Source organism: Elephantulus edwardii, unplaced genomic scaffold (assembly GCF_000299155.1).
Source record: "Elephantulus edwardii isolate Elephantulus edwardi_28Jun2011 unplaced genomic scaffold, EleEdw1.0 scaffold00042, whole genome shotgun sequence".
Classification (NCBI taxonomy): domain Eukaryota; kingdom Metazoa; phylum Chordata; class Mammalia; order Macroscelidea; family Macroscelididae; genus Elephantulus; species Elephantulus edwardii.
Window position 1 is genome coordinate 12,100,609 of NW_006399792.1, and position 16,531 is coordinate 12,117,139.

The window sequence follows — 16,531 nt, forward strand, 5'->3', positions numbered from 1 at the left end:
AAATTGCTCTTCTCTGCTCCCAGAGCTATTAATTTTTTTGGTGAGACTAGCCATTCTCTTTGTGGATTGTTGAAATTGTCCAATCTCCTTGTGAAATGATAGATAGCCAATCCCTTTGTGGATAGGCCAACATACCCCACTGACATTGTGCTGCCCCTCTGCATAGGAACATCAGTTAAGGGGTAGAGAAATTATATTGAAAGATAAACTCCATATTGGGATTATGTTTATTGCTTATAACACCAAATCCCCAATTCCTTTGTGTTTGTTATTGTTGTTATGTACCATCAAGTCAGAACTGACCCATAGCTGACTCTCCAGCAGGTTTTCAGAGGAAATCACATGGGAGGAGATTGTCCATCCTTCTCCAGTAGAGCAGCTGGAAGATTCAAACCCTGCGCCTTTGAGACTGCAGCACAGATTCTTACCACTAGGCCACCAGAGCTCCCAGAGTGGCTTAGTGTTTAGCACTGTGGTGGGGGGATTTGGGGGTTTGGTTTTGTTTTGTTCTTTTTTTTGGTTTGTTTTTTTTTTTTGCACTAATGAATAAGCACATGAATGAATTAAGTAACCAAAGTAAAGAAGAAAAAGAGAAGGAATGAGGAAGGCTGAGAGAGAAAAAAACTAAAGGAAGGATGATGTTCTAATAAATGATCTAAATTCTTTCTACTAAGAAAAGGTAATATACTTCAGGTAAATTAACTGCTCTTAATATCAGTTAAAGTTTTGTTTCTGAGACACTAAAATGTGAACCCATGAGAAGTGGCCCATTTATCTTTCTTTGGATCCTGTATAATTGTGTCATGTTAGCTTTAAATGCTGGCTTGTGTTGCTCAGGTGTTGGACTTTGAGAATATCTGTATTAAGCTAAAAGACGGGCAGTGTCCATCAATAAAGATTTACAGCCTAAGAAATCTGATAGATGGTCACTGTCAATTGGTATCTGTTTGATAGCAGAGACTTTAGAGTGGAATATTCAGATAGACACCACAATGTTTTGCCAAGGCACAGAATGAGATATTGATAAAACACCCACTTTTCATTATTGCACTTTTCTGCCAAGAATCATTGTAAAAATGACTCCTGGCAGAGAATTATGATATTCTGAGAGTATAAGTCATCAAGACTACATTAGAAATCTTAACATGTAATGTTCTACTTATTAACAGTGCATTCATTCAATATATACTGAGTCTTCACCATATGTTCTCACTCTCTCTTTCTCAATTGCTATCAGGTTGGAACCAATTTGTAGCTAAACCTCCATGGGGCTTTCAGAGGCTATAAATAACACAGGAGAAGATTGTACATCTTTCTCCTTCAGAATAGCTGGTAAATTGGAATCACCTGCCTTTGTATGGGCAGTGTAACTCTCTACCACTCTCTCTACCCCTTTACTACCAGAACTCTGTTTTATGTATCCAGTGGGAACTCAGAAGAAATGCTTTGTGATATCTGCTTCTATGAAGATTACAGTCATGGAAAACGCCTATGATGCTCAGTTCCATTCTGTAATACGTGTGGTCTCCAGGAATAGGAATTGATAAGATAGACAACAACAGATCTGATTTGGTTTTCTAAACACTCCACTATATATGTGTACACACACACAAACACACACACTGTGATAGTAATTCCCCATTTTTTTTACATTCTTTTATTTATGCACTATATTTAAATATTTACTTTGGAAAAATTAAAGTGCTACCAGTACATTACATTTTTCAATTGTCTATAAAGATTAAAAAAGTATGTGTAGCCAGACCTTCTGCTATTGAGTAAATAACAATTCATAGTAACCCTGGGCTGGGTTTCCAAGACTGTAAATCTTTATGTGAAGAGATTTTTTTCTCCCTCAGAGCAGATGGTGGCTAATTGGTTTGAAAGGCTAACCTCTTGGTTACCAGTGATATTATACCACTAGAATGTTTTATGTATGTGTAAGATAAAATTTAACTCAGAATGATAACTAAGTAAATGTTTCTATTTTTTTCTGAAGTGTTTCCTTGCTGAAGAATTTACCTGAGGATAAATTAACCAAGATCATTGACTGCTTGGAAGTGGTAAGATATTTAGTTTTCTTTAAAATACAGTGTAGTCAGATAATTATCACAGCAAAAGAATATAGAAATGATGGTATGTCACCAGTCTATAGAAACCAAAACCCCTTTTTATGTTGTAGAAACATTAGACCAAGTCACACTGAATTAGGAACTGGGATAGGTTTAGAGACTCTTTTGAAATATATAAAAAGAAATTAGATTTGCATGTGTAAAGTGAAATTTGATTTACATATTTTAATATTTTTAGTACATTTTTAAAAATGATCCTGCTGTACTCAAGAGGAATTTCATTTTCTATACTCAACATCACAGTCCCTTACAGGTTTCCATAGTGGGAGTAGTTAGTGGTATATAATTAGTTTAACGAAGTAGAGAAAAAGTATGAGGTATGTCAGTGTTTTGGGCTACAGGCCTCTGAGTCAGGCTATGAAACATTTCGTACATGAACGCTTACAGTCATGAAAATACATTTTTTTTAAAAATCCCTGAACCTGTACTTAACAAGCACTTTACCTATTTTAACATCTACGGGAAACACCATATTGGAATGTGTTCAAAAACACGTTTCAGGCATCACCCAGATGGTTGGTTCGAGTCCAAGACTAGTCAAGTCTTTTTGTGAGAAATGTTTCTGTGACAAGCACCATAGATTCTAATTATACACATTATATGAAATCCTCGCCGGAGTTCAGAGATTTAAAGTTCAAAGCAGATAACCTTTCTTTAGCTTTTTCTTTTCTGAAAGTGGTGACTGTGGCGGGGTGGGTGTCTGATTTTGTTGAAACAAAAATGACTTTTACAGAACTTACAGGAGGTGGAAAAAAAAGTGAGGGTCTCTTTCAGACTTCCAGCTTTTAGAAAGCTGTTCTCATTATACAGAAATAAACCCTATCCAAACCCTTGCAAGCCTGATTGTTGACAGAGCCGTGTCTCTGTCAATCACAATGTGCAACGTAAACTAATATCTGTTGAGAAGAGAGCACAGCACTTTCACCTTTAAGTGTAAGTAACACCAGTTATGTTTCTATTTACCATTCATGGAACTCATCCAGCAGTTTATCAAGGACAGGCCATGATGACACAGTGCCTGGCCTGGTGTCCCCAGGGAATTCAGATATGAAGTCATTTTCAAGAGGGCTGCTAGCCCTGCATCTCCTGGGATTTACCCCCATGTAACATAACCCCATCACAGATGTTACAAATTAATAATTCATCCTAATTTCAGAGAATGCTTCCCCCCTTTTTTAAACTGGAGGAACTTTATATTTTTGTGTTAACCAAGGAATCTGTTTTTAATATAATACTAATACAGTAGATTCACCAGAGGGGAATTCCACGCTGACAGCAAATATTAAAATTTAGTATCATTAAAAATAAATGGTGAATGAGACATATTTATAGCAGCCATAGGCAATAAGTACAGAATATGCAGATGGAGTAGGGCTCAAATTCAATATTATTTAACACACAGTTTAGTTTTGAAAGTCTCATCTTCTAAAACAGCTCAGAGAGGTTTTGTTATATTTCAGCATTGGCAGACAGCAACAGAGTTTATAAAGGGTTCTTTATTCATACCTGGCAGACAAATGCATCTCTGTAATGTGCGAAAATTCTCAGATGTGGAAGTGATTAACAAGGGTGTAATGGGATCTGTTTAGCACCAAGAAGAGCACATAACTTACCAGCAGACCTTGGACCAATGGCCCGTCAACAAGGTCTTGACAACAGCCAATCACTAATGCATCAGAGCCATGACAGAGGACACACTGAGTTCCAGGACCAGCTGTTCCACAACCTGGACCCGTAATCTTTGAGGAAAATCACTTGGGCTGAATCTGTTGTGATGTTTAAGAGTTTAGCTGGGAGTTGTTGTTTTTTTTATATTTGTATGTGACAGCAGATATAGAGATGGGGCAGGGGTGGGGGGAGGTCGAAGATGGGAATGAGAATTTCTTGTCATGAAGCAGTTGAACTGATGAGTTTGAGAACTGATTGTCGAACTCTTAAACCAAATGGCTTTTAAGGCAGAATGTTCCAATAGCATTTCTTGCTTCAGCTTCAGTCACCCAAAACTTTTCGTTCTGGATGAAGGCATTCCCTTTAAGTCTCTTCTCTTTGATGGGAAAATAAGAGCAGGAATAATAGCAGCATGCTCACTGGTGTACTTTAAGAATTAGATAATGAAAATCATAAAGCGTGACAGAGACGCAGAAGGCAGCATAACTGTTAGTGATAATGGAAATGGAAATGTGACTAATGCACCTGGCAGTTGTGCTATGCAAAAGGCAAAGGTGGAGGGCGTCTCTGCTCCCACACACAGTGATCATGCCTGGAAGCATGGGGTTTGACTGTGCCTTCCTGAACTACAAACACAGTGATTGATCATAAAGTCACTTAGCTCTTGACTGAAGAGCTCTGTTGTTTGACCCAGTGCCCCCTGCGCTGTGATCCTGACACACCATCTTTCATGAAGCAGGAGGTATAGGACAGGAGAGCTCTGTGGAATGTCCTTTTCCTTATCCATATCCTGGTGGTGCTGGTTCAAAGGCTGATTTCCAAGTAAAACCCACAGCAAACAGAATCAGAAACTCTGGGTTAGACTTATAAATCCACGTTTTCACGTATTAGCTCTGCAATTCTAATGCTTATCAAAATCTGACAACCAGCAAAAAATTATGAATAGAATATACATATTTATAATTTATCACCATCAACCCCTTCCTTCAGGAACTTTCCAATGTTAGTCCTTTTTTCAAAAGTCTAGTCTTCATTTCTAATCACTGTTTTCAGTTACCTAACACAGAGGGATTTTCCTCCTTTTAATTATTCTATTCAAGAGCTGTAAGAAAGTTAAGATGGTTTTGCATTTTGCTGCAGTTTATAGACCAGTTGGTTAAAGTAGGGTAGCCAATTAAAAAGTGGCTATGAAAAGGTCACCAGTCCAAAGTCCAGAGATTAGGGTTTGTGGCCCTGCCTCTATCACTGACAGCTATTAATTAACTTTGGTAGTCATTACTGTCTCCTCATTTACCAAATAAGGGAGGAACTGAGTAAATTATACCACTGGGAACTGTTTTGGTATGTACGTGACAGAAGAATTCCGTTCAACTGTCCCACTCAAATAAAATCAATCTCTTGAGTTCCATTTTGTAAAGTCTGGCACCTTGGAAATAACTAACTGTAGCTGCTGTTGCTGTGTGCCAGGGAGTCAGAGTTGACCCAAAGCTGACCCCTCCTAGCCTTTTCAGAGGCAGTGAATCTTATGGGAGGAGATTACCCATCCTTCTCCCATGGAGCAGCTAGTGCTCACCAGGCACCAGAGCTAGTACGAAGTAATTTCTGAATGGTTCAGGGGCTCCATCTGAACCAGGTGTGAATGCTTTAAGTTTACTTAATTAAACATTTTAAATGTTTGTTGTTGTTTCTGTTAGGTGCCATTAAATGGACTACAATTCATAAAGACCCTATGAACAAGCAGCCCTGAACCTTGCTCTATCCTGTGCCATGCTCATCCTCTCTGATACTCTTGAGCTCATTGTTATAGTAACTGCATCATTCCATCTTCTTGGGGATCTTATTCTCTTTTTCTGACCCTCCGCCTTTCTCAACATGATGTCTTTTTCCAGACACTAGCCCTTCATTACCACAAGCCCAAAGTATGTGTGCTGCATAGTATTCCATTGTGTGAATGTACCATAATTTCTCAATTCATTTGTTTGTGGTTGTACATTTGGGCTGTTTCCATGTTCTTACAAAGGTGAATAATGCTACTATGAACATTGGTGTACAAATCTCCATTTCTGCCTCGGTTCTCATTCTCTTGGGGTATATTCCGAGTAGTGGAATATCTCAGTCATGTGGAATTTCTATGTTCAGCTCTTTGAGGAAGCAACTAACTACCTTCCAGAATGGTTGTACCATTTTACAATGCCATCAACAATCTATAAGAGTTCTTTTCTCACCACATCCTCTCCAAAATTTATTACTTGCTGCCCTGTTAAACTTTGCCACTGTTACTGGAGTGAGATGGTACCTCATTGTGGTTTTGATTTGCATCTCTCTTATTCGCAGTGATTTGGAGCATTTCTTCATGTATATGTTTAGGCTCTCACATTTTGCTCCAAATTGGTTTCTCATGGAACAAGCGTTTCCTTTACAGTGAAAACTGCTTTCAGATTTTACTGTCATTATCCAGTTGTAGAGTGTTCTTTTGGCATCTGTCTCTCATTCTACCTTGAAATTGCTTTTGTTCTCATCCTACACTAAGTGACTACTACTCTCAAGGTTTCTACTTATCTTAAATGTCTTTTCAAGATCTATCAAATGTCTTTTCAAGTGTCCAGATATACTTTACTAACTCAGTAACTCAACTAATTGGCCTCAAGATGCAACCAACTAGGAACTGACCCTCACTGAGTTTCTGATGCTGTAAATCACATGGGAGAGAGCCAAATGCTTATATATCTGCCAAAGAGCCACTGGAAGATTCAGACTGCCTGCCTTTTAGTTAACAGTATAACCCCTCATGGACTAGGCCGCTAGAGCTTGCTTATAACTAATAATATGTCATAAAACCAACTTACAGAAGCAGGTTTTAAACACCAGAGTATTAAATATTGCTTTAAAAATAGCTCTCACTGATAGTGTCTATTTGTGTGCATGTTTGCTAGTGTGTATTGTGTGTGCATGTAAAATTACTTCTTACTATAGGTCAGAGTAAAACTCATGGAAACTATTGCTCTTCAGGATGTGGTTCCATGGTCCTCTAAGGGACCCTTTAGCAGCATGACCACTAGCACAATAACCACAGTGTTTGTATTTCTCCTTTTGGTCCTGGTGACCACTATGGCTAGACTGACTGCCCTCCCCATTTGACAAATACTGGCCAGTCTAGCATCACAGCCAGTACTTACCACTATATATTTTTGGTCTGACCTATTTCCACACTCCTTTCTGATCTATAAAGTTACTGTCAACACACTGGGAGGTATTATTTATCTTCCTTCCATGGTTTTGGGTGACAAAGAAGGACCTCTGGAAAAAGTACCACTAGGAAGCCTGTCCCTTAAGATATAACAAAGTTGTCTCAGTGTTCCCTTTCCAAGCTTTTCCTCTTTTAACTTACTTGGTTTAAAGGAATTAAAACTATGCCTCTGCCCATATCAAAGGCTTTACAATAACTGAAGAACAGCTGCTAACACTTCAAAAACCTTTTCCTTTCTGCTCCATTTGGGACTGAAGTTGAGATAAGAATGTGAAGGACTGAAGACTGGATTGTCTTAAACTGGACTATCCATCCACAAGATACCAACAGTTTTAGTAAACAGAATGATTACCAGATGTGTAATGTTCTTCTTACTTGGGCTGTACAGTCATGGTAAATGACTTTCAAAGCACAGAACTATTTAAACTTTAAAGTCTATCTTTTGTACACTAATGGTAGATGTAATTGGCACAAGTGTTTTAGTGCTTAGTTTCTAATAAAAATATTGGTGGTTAAATCCCATCACAGGCTGCCTCAGGAAAAAAAAAAAGAAAATCTATTTAAGTAAGAATTTAGTACACACACAAAAATATTCTATAAGATGCAGTACTATTCTGTAACACATGTGGTTCTTTTTGTTGTTTTGTTGTTGTCAGGTGCCATTGAGTCGAACACAACTCATAGTTACTCTATGAACAAAACTCTGAACCCTGTTTTTTCCTTTGCCATCCTCACACTTCCTGACGCACAATAATAGTGTGTCAACAGTCATCATATCAATCCACCTGGTTGAGGGTCTTCTCCTTTGCCAACCCTCCACCCTTCCCCACATCTTGGCCTTCTCTAAGGAATAGCTCCTCCTAGCAGCATGTCCAATGGATGTGAAGTGAAGCCTTATCATTCTTGCTGCAAAGAGCACTTTGGCTGCACCCTCTCCAAGACATATCTGTTTGTTCTCTTGGCTGTCCATGGAATGATCAGTGCTCTTGTCCAACACCACAGCTCAAAGGCATCAGTTATTTTTCTGTCATCTTTATTCATTGTCGAGCTCTTGGATGCATAGCTAGTAATCAGAAAGACTATAGACTGAATCAGACACACTTTGGTCTTCAAACTGAAATCACTGCTCCTCAATAATTTGGAAAGGTCAAATTGCAGATTTTCCCAGTGCAATGCATATCCTTCTTTCCTGATTGCTGATACCAAGGGTGTTAACTGTGGATCCAAGCAAGATGAAGATGTTGACATTTTCAATCTCTTCTCTATCCATCATGATGCTGCCTATCAGTCCAGTGGTAAGAATCTTTGTTTTCCTGACATTGAGATGCAATCCACACTAAAGGCTGCATTCCTTGATCTTCTCACTTTTAGGAAGCAAGGTTGTGTCATCTGCATAACACAAGTTATTATTGATAAGTCTCCCTCCAATCCTGATGCCACACTCCTCCTCATAGAGTCCAGCTTCTTGGATAATTTGCTCAGCATACAGATTTAATAGGTATGGAAAGAGAATACATCCCTGGCACCCTCCCTTCCCAGTTCCAAACGATGCAGTGTTCCACTGCTCTGTTTGCCCAGTAGCCTCTTGGTCGAGGTATTGCAGTTGACAGATGCAGCCTTGGATGCACTCACTAGTCTGTGCCTGGAAATCTGGAGGATGGCAATCTGGCCAATGAATTGGAAGAGTTTCATATTTGTTCCCATTCCCAAGAAAGGTAATCCAACTGAATATGGAAATTATCCAACAATATCATTGATATCACATGCAAGCAAAATACTGCTGAGATCATTAAAAATGGCTGGACATTATATAGATAAGGAACTGCCAGAAGTTAAAGCAGGATTTAGAAGAGGCCATGGCACCAGAGGTATCATTGCTGATGTCAGATGGATCCTGGCTGCAAGTAAGAAATAGCAAAATAATGTTTATCTGTGGTTTATTGACTATAGGAAGGCATTTAACTGTGTGGATCATGACAACTTGTGGCTGACATTGAGAAGGATGGGAATTTCGGAGTACTTGATAGTACTCATGAGGAACATATACTTGGTAACACATAGGGTTGCCTTTTAATTAGACTGTTAAAACAACAACAACAAAAAAACCCACCCGAACACAAACCAACAACAAAACAAAAAGTATCTCTCTTCTGCCTGTTTCTAAACTGAGTTGCTGAGCCTGTAAAATTTTCAAGACTGTTTAATCTTCCTGATTTTGAACCATGCAGTGTTTTCCTGCTCTGTTCTGAGTGAGTGCCTGGTAGATTCAAACCATCAGCCTTTCATTTAGTTAGTAGTTCAACATGTAAAACAACACAGTGGCAAGGCTTTATGCTGCTGTTGTTGTGTACCATAGAGTTGGAACCACACCACAGCTGACCCTCCAGCAGGTTTTCAGAGACAGTAAATCACATGGGAGAAGATTACTCATACTTCTCCCTGGTGGTCTGGAACCACAGGTCTAAGGAATTGCAACAAAGTTTCTTGGCACTAGAGAGTTTTCTCAGGCTAAAGTAGAAGTCAGATTCTGAGAAGAATTTGAAGCATTGTTACTGGTTCTGAGAAGTTATGTGGAGGGCCAGAGAGAAATTTCTAGGTGCTCAGGATGGTCCCTAGCTGGTAGCTCAAGAGCAAATAGAAATTTTATCCTACAACTGTAAGAACCTGAATTCATTCAGCAACTTGAATGAGGTTGGAAGTGGATCTTTTTCCAGAACTTTCAGAAAGGGACTCAACTCTGAGGATACTTGATTTCAGTCTTGAGAGTATCTAAGTAATAAACTTCATTGATTCTTGCTGCATCTGGACTTTGACCCACATAAAGTGTAAAATAACAAATAAATGTTATTTTAGGTCACTGGTTTTGACCACATTGTTATGGCAGCAGTAGAAAACTAATACACATATCAGCTCTAAATCTTTGATGGGAAATACTCTTGGTTGAATTTTATGGATTGATAAAAGTGAAATTAACAATTATTATGCACACTTAGAAAGTGGCAGAACTGAGATTTGAATCTAAAGCTATTTAGTTTCAAAGTAGTATAAATAGGTTTTGAGAGTAAATGACCAAAACACTTGCATAAAAGTAATATAGTCTGGGATTGCATTCTAAGTCTAAAAGAAATAAACCAAGGGGATATAATGTTGTTAATTATGCTTGAAAAAATTTAAAGAAGCATGTTTCTATTTGTATAAATAATTAAGAGATCCATTATAGTTATATGACTTTGAGACAAGATCAAATTAAAGTGAAGCAGAAGTGGACAGTTTAATTTATCTTCTGTTTCCTAAGACACTGAGTGGCTCTTGGTCTGCCAGGTAAACAAATGACTTTTCTCTACTCAAGGGCTTTCTAACCACACAAACATAGAAAAAGGACAAAATAGTAATAAATAAAAATAAATAAGATATAATGTGAAATTTTATGATGATAAACATGCTCTGAAGAGCAACATTTACATGTAAAAAACAGTTTCTCTTTTACGATTACAAATCTTTTTAATATAAGAACAGGTGCTCTTCAAGAAATTAAAAAACTGAACTAGTACATTGGTAATATTTATTGGTAGTTTCATTTTCAATTTATTATAATTATTTCTTATTTGTTTTTTTTCCCCCACCCTCTAAATTCTAAGCACATTTCTCAGGAGTACTACTAACAATTAAGGTTCAATGACTAGATCTGGGGTTTGAACACACTCAGAGGTGGTTAGGAACATACACTTGACAATCTGTCATTGAAAGTCAGTCTTCAAAATCCTATGAAACAGTTCTCCTCTGAAACATATGGGATTGCTATGACTCTCAATCAATTTAGAAGAGCAAATACATTTTTCAGAAAGTACAGATAATTACACATTTTATATTTTATTTATTTAAGAGCAAACTCTACCTATATATTAGTGGTTTTTACTTTGAACTTATTTCCTTTCATGTTCTGAATCTTCATACCTAATTCATTAGTTCAACTAAATATTTCCCCTGCAAAAGAGGAACATAATTGCAGATAATAAAGAGGGGAATCCTTATATTTTGATGAGAGAAATGCATAACATTACAATAAACATAAATTAAAAGAAATGTGTGGAATACTCATTTTGGACATAGAAAGTTTCATTGCATTTACATCTCCACCTGATCTAACATTTCCTTCTTTTTTTTTTTTATCTCAATAGGAATATTATGACAAAGGGGATTACATCATTAGAGAGGGAGAGGAAGGCAGTACCTTTTACATTTTAGCAAAAGGAAAGGTAAGTATGAATTAAGCTTAACTAAAAGTAAATCAAATGACTGTGACATTGGCTTTCTCTGCATCGAACTAGTTGTTGTTATGTTCTGTCGAGTCACTTGTGATGCACAGCGGTCCTGTGTACAACAGCTCTGAAGCCTGCCCTGTCCTGAGCCCGTCTCACTGATTCCAACACACCTACCCTCATTGCCCTTGTTACTGTATCAAACTCATGAGGGGTCTCCTTCTCCTGTGTTGTCCCTCCACCTTTCCAAACATGATGTCCTTCTCCAAGGATCAGTCCCTCCTGACAGCTTGTCTAAAGTATGTGAGATAGAGCATCAAAAGCCTAGCCTCCAAGGAGAACCTCGATTTCATCCTCTCCAAGACAGACTGATTTTTTTTTTCTTGGTGGTCCTATGGTGCTATGTTCAAGACTTCTCCAGCACCGCAACTCAAAGACATCAGTTCTTCTGTCATCCTTAGTCATTGTCCAACTCTCTGATGCACAGCAAGTGACTGTGAAGACCATGGCCTGGCTCAAGCACACCTTAATATCTAGACTAATGTAATTGCTTCTCAGTACTCTGGAAAGGTCCCTGACGGGAAATTTACCTAATGCAATTTGTCTATTGATTTCCTGGATGCTGCTGTCAAGAGTGTTGATTGTGGAGCTGAACAAACTAACTGTTAACAACCTCAATCTCTTCTCCATCCATCATGGTGCTGCCAGTTGGCCCAGTGAATTAGTAGAGGACCTTTTCCCAGAACAGTTCCATGGAGTTTATATTGAATCTTGGGTTTTAAGTCACAAAATATTTAAATGATTGGTTCCAAATGAAATAACAACTTCTTAATGACCTTAGATAAATAATTTGAATCAGCATAATTGTCTATAAAGTATCTGTGTTACTTCTGAGATTCCTTCTGGATCTGAATTCATGGTTGTAAAAGAGCAAGGACCGTGTTGGAGTGCCATATCCAACCTTTACCAACTTCACAAAGGGGAACTGTCCAAATCAACAACATCAATACCACAATTCTCATGAAGACAGACATGTCTCCCACACTTCCACACCTCTCTCTACTCATCTCAACAACTATCCTCCTGCTTTACTGGGTCGAAAATATGATATGATAGTTCATGGTCCACACCAAATCATATGGGAGGTCAAAAAGCTGTAATTCAGATTAGTAGCTAAATACAGTCATCAGGACAGCTTACTAAATGTGCTTTCAGGTACCTTAGTCTTGAGCCTCACAGCTTTTAGGCAAGTGTTCCAAAGTTCTCAGTCCTGCCAAGTATTGGCTCCTCCACTCCCCTATATCCCAATTGTCCAACAAACTAGGACAAAGGCTCACAGCTTAGCTGTCTGTGGGCTATATACAGTCACAGGTAGCTCTATCTCATGTTGTTCTCTGGTTTGGCCATGGCTGCTGCTGCTGTAGGTGTAACTGGACAAGAATTTCTGGACCTGAAGGACATGTTACATTCTCTTCCTTCTTCTTCTTCTTGGCTAGCAGGAAAGATCAAGATTTAGAACTGCTTAATTTATTGGTGAGACTAGCCAATCCCTTTGTGGATAGGATTGTTATCCTATTCACATATTCTACCTATCTACATGGCAAAGTCAAAAGATGGTTAGAAAAGTCATTTTGAATAAACCATTAATGCCACTATGGTTTGTAACCAGCTCAAGACTGAAATATTTTGCCTTGTAGTAGATATAGTAAACAGTGGGTTGAGTAGTTCATCCTATCGAATTAATTCAGCAATTGAGGACAGCAATGGTCAGCCATTGAATTATAGAAACAACAAGGTTTTGAACTTCTAATCACATATGAAACTCTAGTCAATTTAGATTCTTAGAGAGCTCTGCTGTCCTAGTGATAAAGAGTTGCCCTGCCAACACAAAGGCATGCTGTTTAAATTCACTACCAAAGATGGACGATTTATTTCCTCCAGTTTATTGCCTCTGAAAACTGATGGGAGGATTGCTATGGGTCAGTATTGACTCAACAATATATAAAAAATAACAATATGTGTAATAGATCTTTTTCTTTACCTAAAGGCTTCAGTAGATAACATTCTGACGGTTGTGCTTATGTTGACCCTTGAACATGTTCTTCAGAGATAAGAAAAAGCATTTATGAAATATTGAAGGAAAGAACAAATTCTTCACCATCTGTTTTTACAACCTGTTGGATTTTTAACAGGAATTCTTTTTTCCTTTGGGAAAATTTATTGTCCAAGCTAGACACTGCCCTTCATAAACTGGTCTGGAGTTGAACTTTATACTGAGTCCCCATGAAAGGAAAAATTTAGAAAAATGATTTCAAACCTTCTAAACTCAACAACTCTCAAATAACTTCCTCTTTTTCTCCCATGCTTTGAAACAATTCTGCCTAATTGAAAAATTACATGTTATTATTATTCGTTATTTAGTCTATTGTGACTTACATAAATGCCAATCAGAATTATTAAGCAACAGGAAACAACCCTGTTTATAAGGCTAAACTGGAATATTGAAGGGTTGAATGCCACTTCCATGGGGGTTCTTCAATCTCTTAGGGTCATGGACCCCGGTCTTGATCTTTTCTATGCTCATGTTCTTTGTTCAGTTTAAGAAAATATTTGTACTGTGGTGATGCAGTCTATAAGGAGTTTTGCTGCTGACTCAAAGACCATGCCTTTGTGGAATTTTTAATCCACCAGCAACTATAATAGAGAAAGATGAACAGTCTCCTCCTATGTAAATTACAACCTTGAGAAACTGATGGAGGGACAGCTAAGATTGAGTTCTGACTCTGGCAATGAGTGAGTGAGACTCTCAGTAGGTCTGGAGGAGGAACTGCGATTTTCCATTTATAACAGGTTCTCAGGAAACTCTGGTGATATGGCTCATAGAGAATTGATGCTGCTAGCCCAAGAGCTATCCATCTCTAATTTGAATTTACTAGCAGCTACCTGGGAGAAAGATGGGCAGTATCCTCCTCTGAGATTTAAAGAAACCCCCTACATGGTAAGCTTTGAGTTGGAACTGACTTCATAGCAATGAGTATGAGTTTTAGAAAATATTTCTACTTCAGCAAGTTATTCTGGATATCAGGATAAAGACTCTTAATACTCAACCTCACTCTTGATTTAATATGCTATCTCTACTAACCTTTTTGTAATAGTCATTTACCACAGGACAGTTTGCTTTGTGTATTCCTAGAAGGGAATTACTACATTCATAAGTAAATTCAGCTTGGGGAGATGGAATTTAAATGGAGACTCTTTCCCCTTTGAGATGGTTGAATTAGTTCATCTTGTTCAACAGCTAGGTTTACCGTGGACATCAGCATATTGCTCTTCAGCATGAGAGAGACATCAAAGTGAATCAGAGACTCCTTTTCCTTGTTTTTATTTAGTCAAGTTTCTATAGAATGGAGGCTTTTGTTGAATGGATATGTGTTCACCTTTTCTTTGTTATTGTTTCCCCTAAACTACTCTTAAAAATTTGTTTACTCTTGCTTAGGTAAAAGTCACACAGAGTACAGAAGGCCATGATCAGCCACAACTGATAAAAGTACTACAGAAAGGAGAATACTTTGGAGAAAAAGCCCTTATCAGGTGAATCTCTGATTTTAAATACCATATTTAAAGAATGCTGTGATTGCTTTGCATATGAAAACTATTCATGCAACATTCTCAAATTGAGCTACCAAATAAATGGTGACCAATATCTAGGAATTAACCATTTTAATGTACAAAATAAGTTTATTAACTGCATGAGAAAGTTGGAAAATGTTACATTTTTCTAATGAAAATAAAATTTTTGTTAACATTTTTAGTTTAAAACTAATTGGAAAGAGAGGTGAAAGATATATAAAAAAGACACTGGTTTGGTGGTGGTTGTTGTTGATTGCCGTAAAGTTGAGCATGACTCATAGTGACTCTATGAACAAAAGCCCTGAAGCCTTTCTAGAACTATTGTAGTTTCTCCAAGTTCATAGAGTTTCCAGAGGCATGCTATTTGGGAAGTTGATGTCACTCCTGTATTCAAACCTGTCTTAAATTGGGAGCTCCATCAAACACTGGTGTCTACCATGTGCAGCCATTATGGCATTTAACTCTTGATTGGCACATAGTTCATCATCACAGCAAACCCAAATTGCTTCAGTACAGCAAATTGACAGAAGAGTGCTGTACCAAAAAGAAATAAATAAACAAACAAACAAGCAAGCCATACAGAATAGGTAGAGATATTATAAAATGTCATTATTAAAAATTTTAGTAATGAATTTATGTATTCTGGATGCATCATACCAAAACAGTATTAAGAATATTGTCAGCTCATTTTATGAGTTTTAGGAACTACTCTAAAGAGTGAATTTTAAATTCTTGTCTCAACTTCAGGCTATTATTATTTTTTTCTTCCCCCCCCTTACTTTCTACTAGCCAATAATAAGAAATATTTCTGAAGAAATAAATTTAAATGGCAATAAATTATCTCAGGAGATATATTATATATCCCTGAACTCAGAAAACAAGCTGTAATTTGAAGAAATTAATGTTCTTAAATATTAATAACTTTGTGAAAAATATATCTGAAGTTTTGACCGCACTGCAGTTTATTTTGGTTTTGAGTTGCATATGTTTTGAATGAAAACTTGATAGAAAAACTATGGTACATTCTCATAATGGAATATTACACAGCATTGGAAAACAATGAACTTGTAAAATATTATACAACATGAGTGAGTCCAGAAGACATTATGCTGAGTGAAATATATCAATCACAAAAGAACAATCACTGCATAAAGCCACTGCTACAAATAGGACTTACATAGGAGGTATTGGGGAGAGAATGGGAAAAGAGTGGATAGAAAATGAACACTACATTAGAACATATGAGGGGAAAAACTGTCTGAAAGGAATATGGAATTAGGCATTATATATATATATATAATCTGGATCAATTGCAGGGAGGGAAAAATCACATTAAATTCTTGCTGTGACTAAGGCTTTTGTTTACTGATTTGTTTTTTTTTTAATTTTTTTTTTTTACTTTATTATTTGTGTGTGTGTGTGTACCGTCAAATCAGATCTGACTGGTACAGGAGGAAATTGTCCCTCCTTCCTCAGCAGAGCATCTGGTGGATTCGAACCGTGCGCCTCTGGGATTGCAGAGCAGCTTCTCGCCACTAGGCCACCAGAGCTCCCCTGTTTACTGATTTGTATGTATGGCATGAGTATGTTGTTGT

General features: G+C 37.5%; 1 protein-coding gene across 2 annotated transcripts in view; it reads left to right on the forward strand.

The window, feature by feature from the left end:
* Positions 1-16,531, forward strand: part of PRKG2 (protein kinase, cGMP-dependent, type II) — a 201,093-nt gene that overhangs the window by 66,403 nt on the left and 118,159 nt on the right. For both annotated transcript variants that reach the window (XM_006885285.1, XM_006885286.1), the window contains exons 5-7: positions 2,000-2,063; positions 11,226-11,303; positions 14,803-14,897. In XM_006885285.1, the coding sequence (XP_006885347.1) occupies positions 2,000-2,063; positions 11,226-11,303; positions 14,803-14,897 (237 nt within the window). The remainder of the gene's footprint in view (positions 1-1,999; positions 2,064-11,225; positions 11,304-14,802; positions 14,898-16,531) is intronic.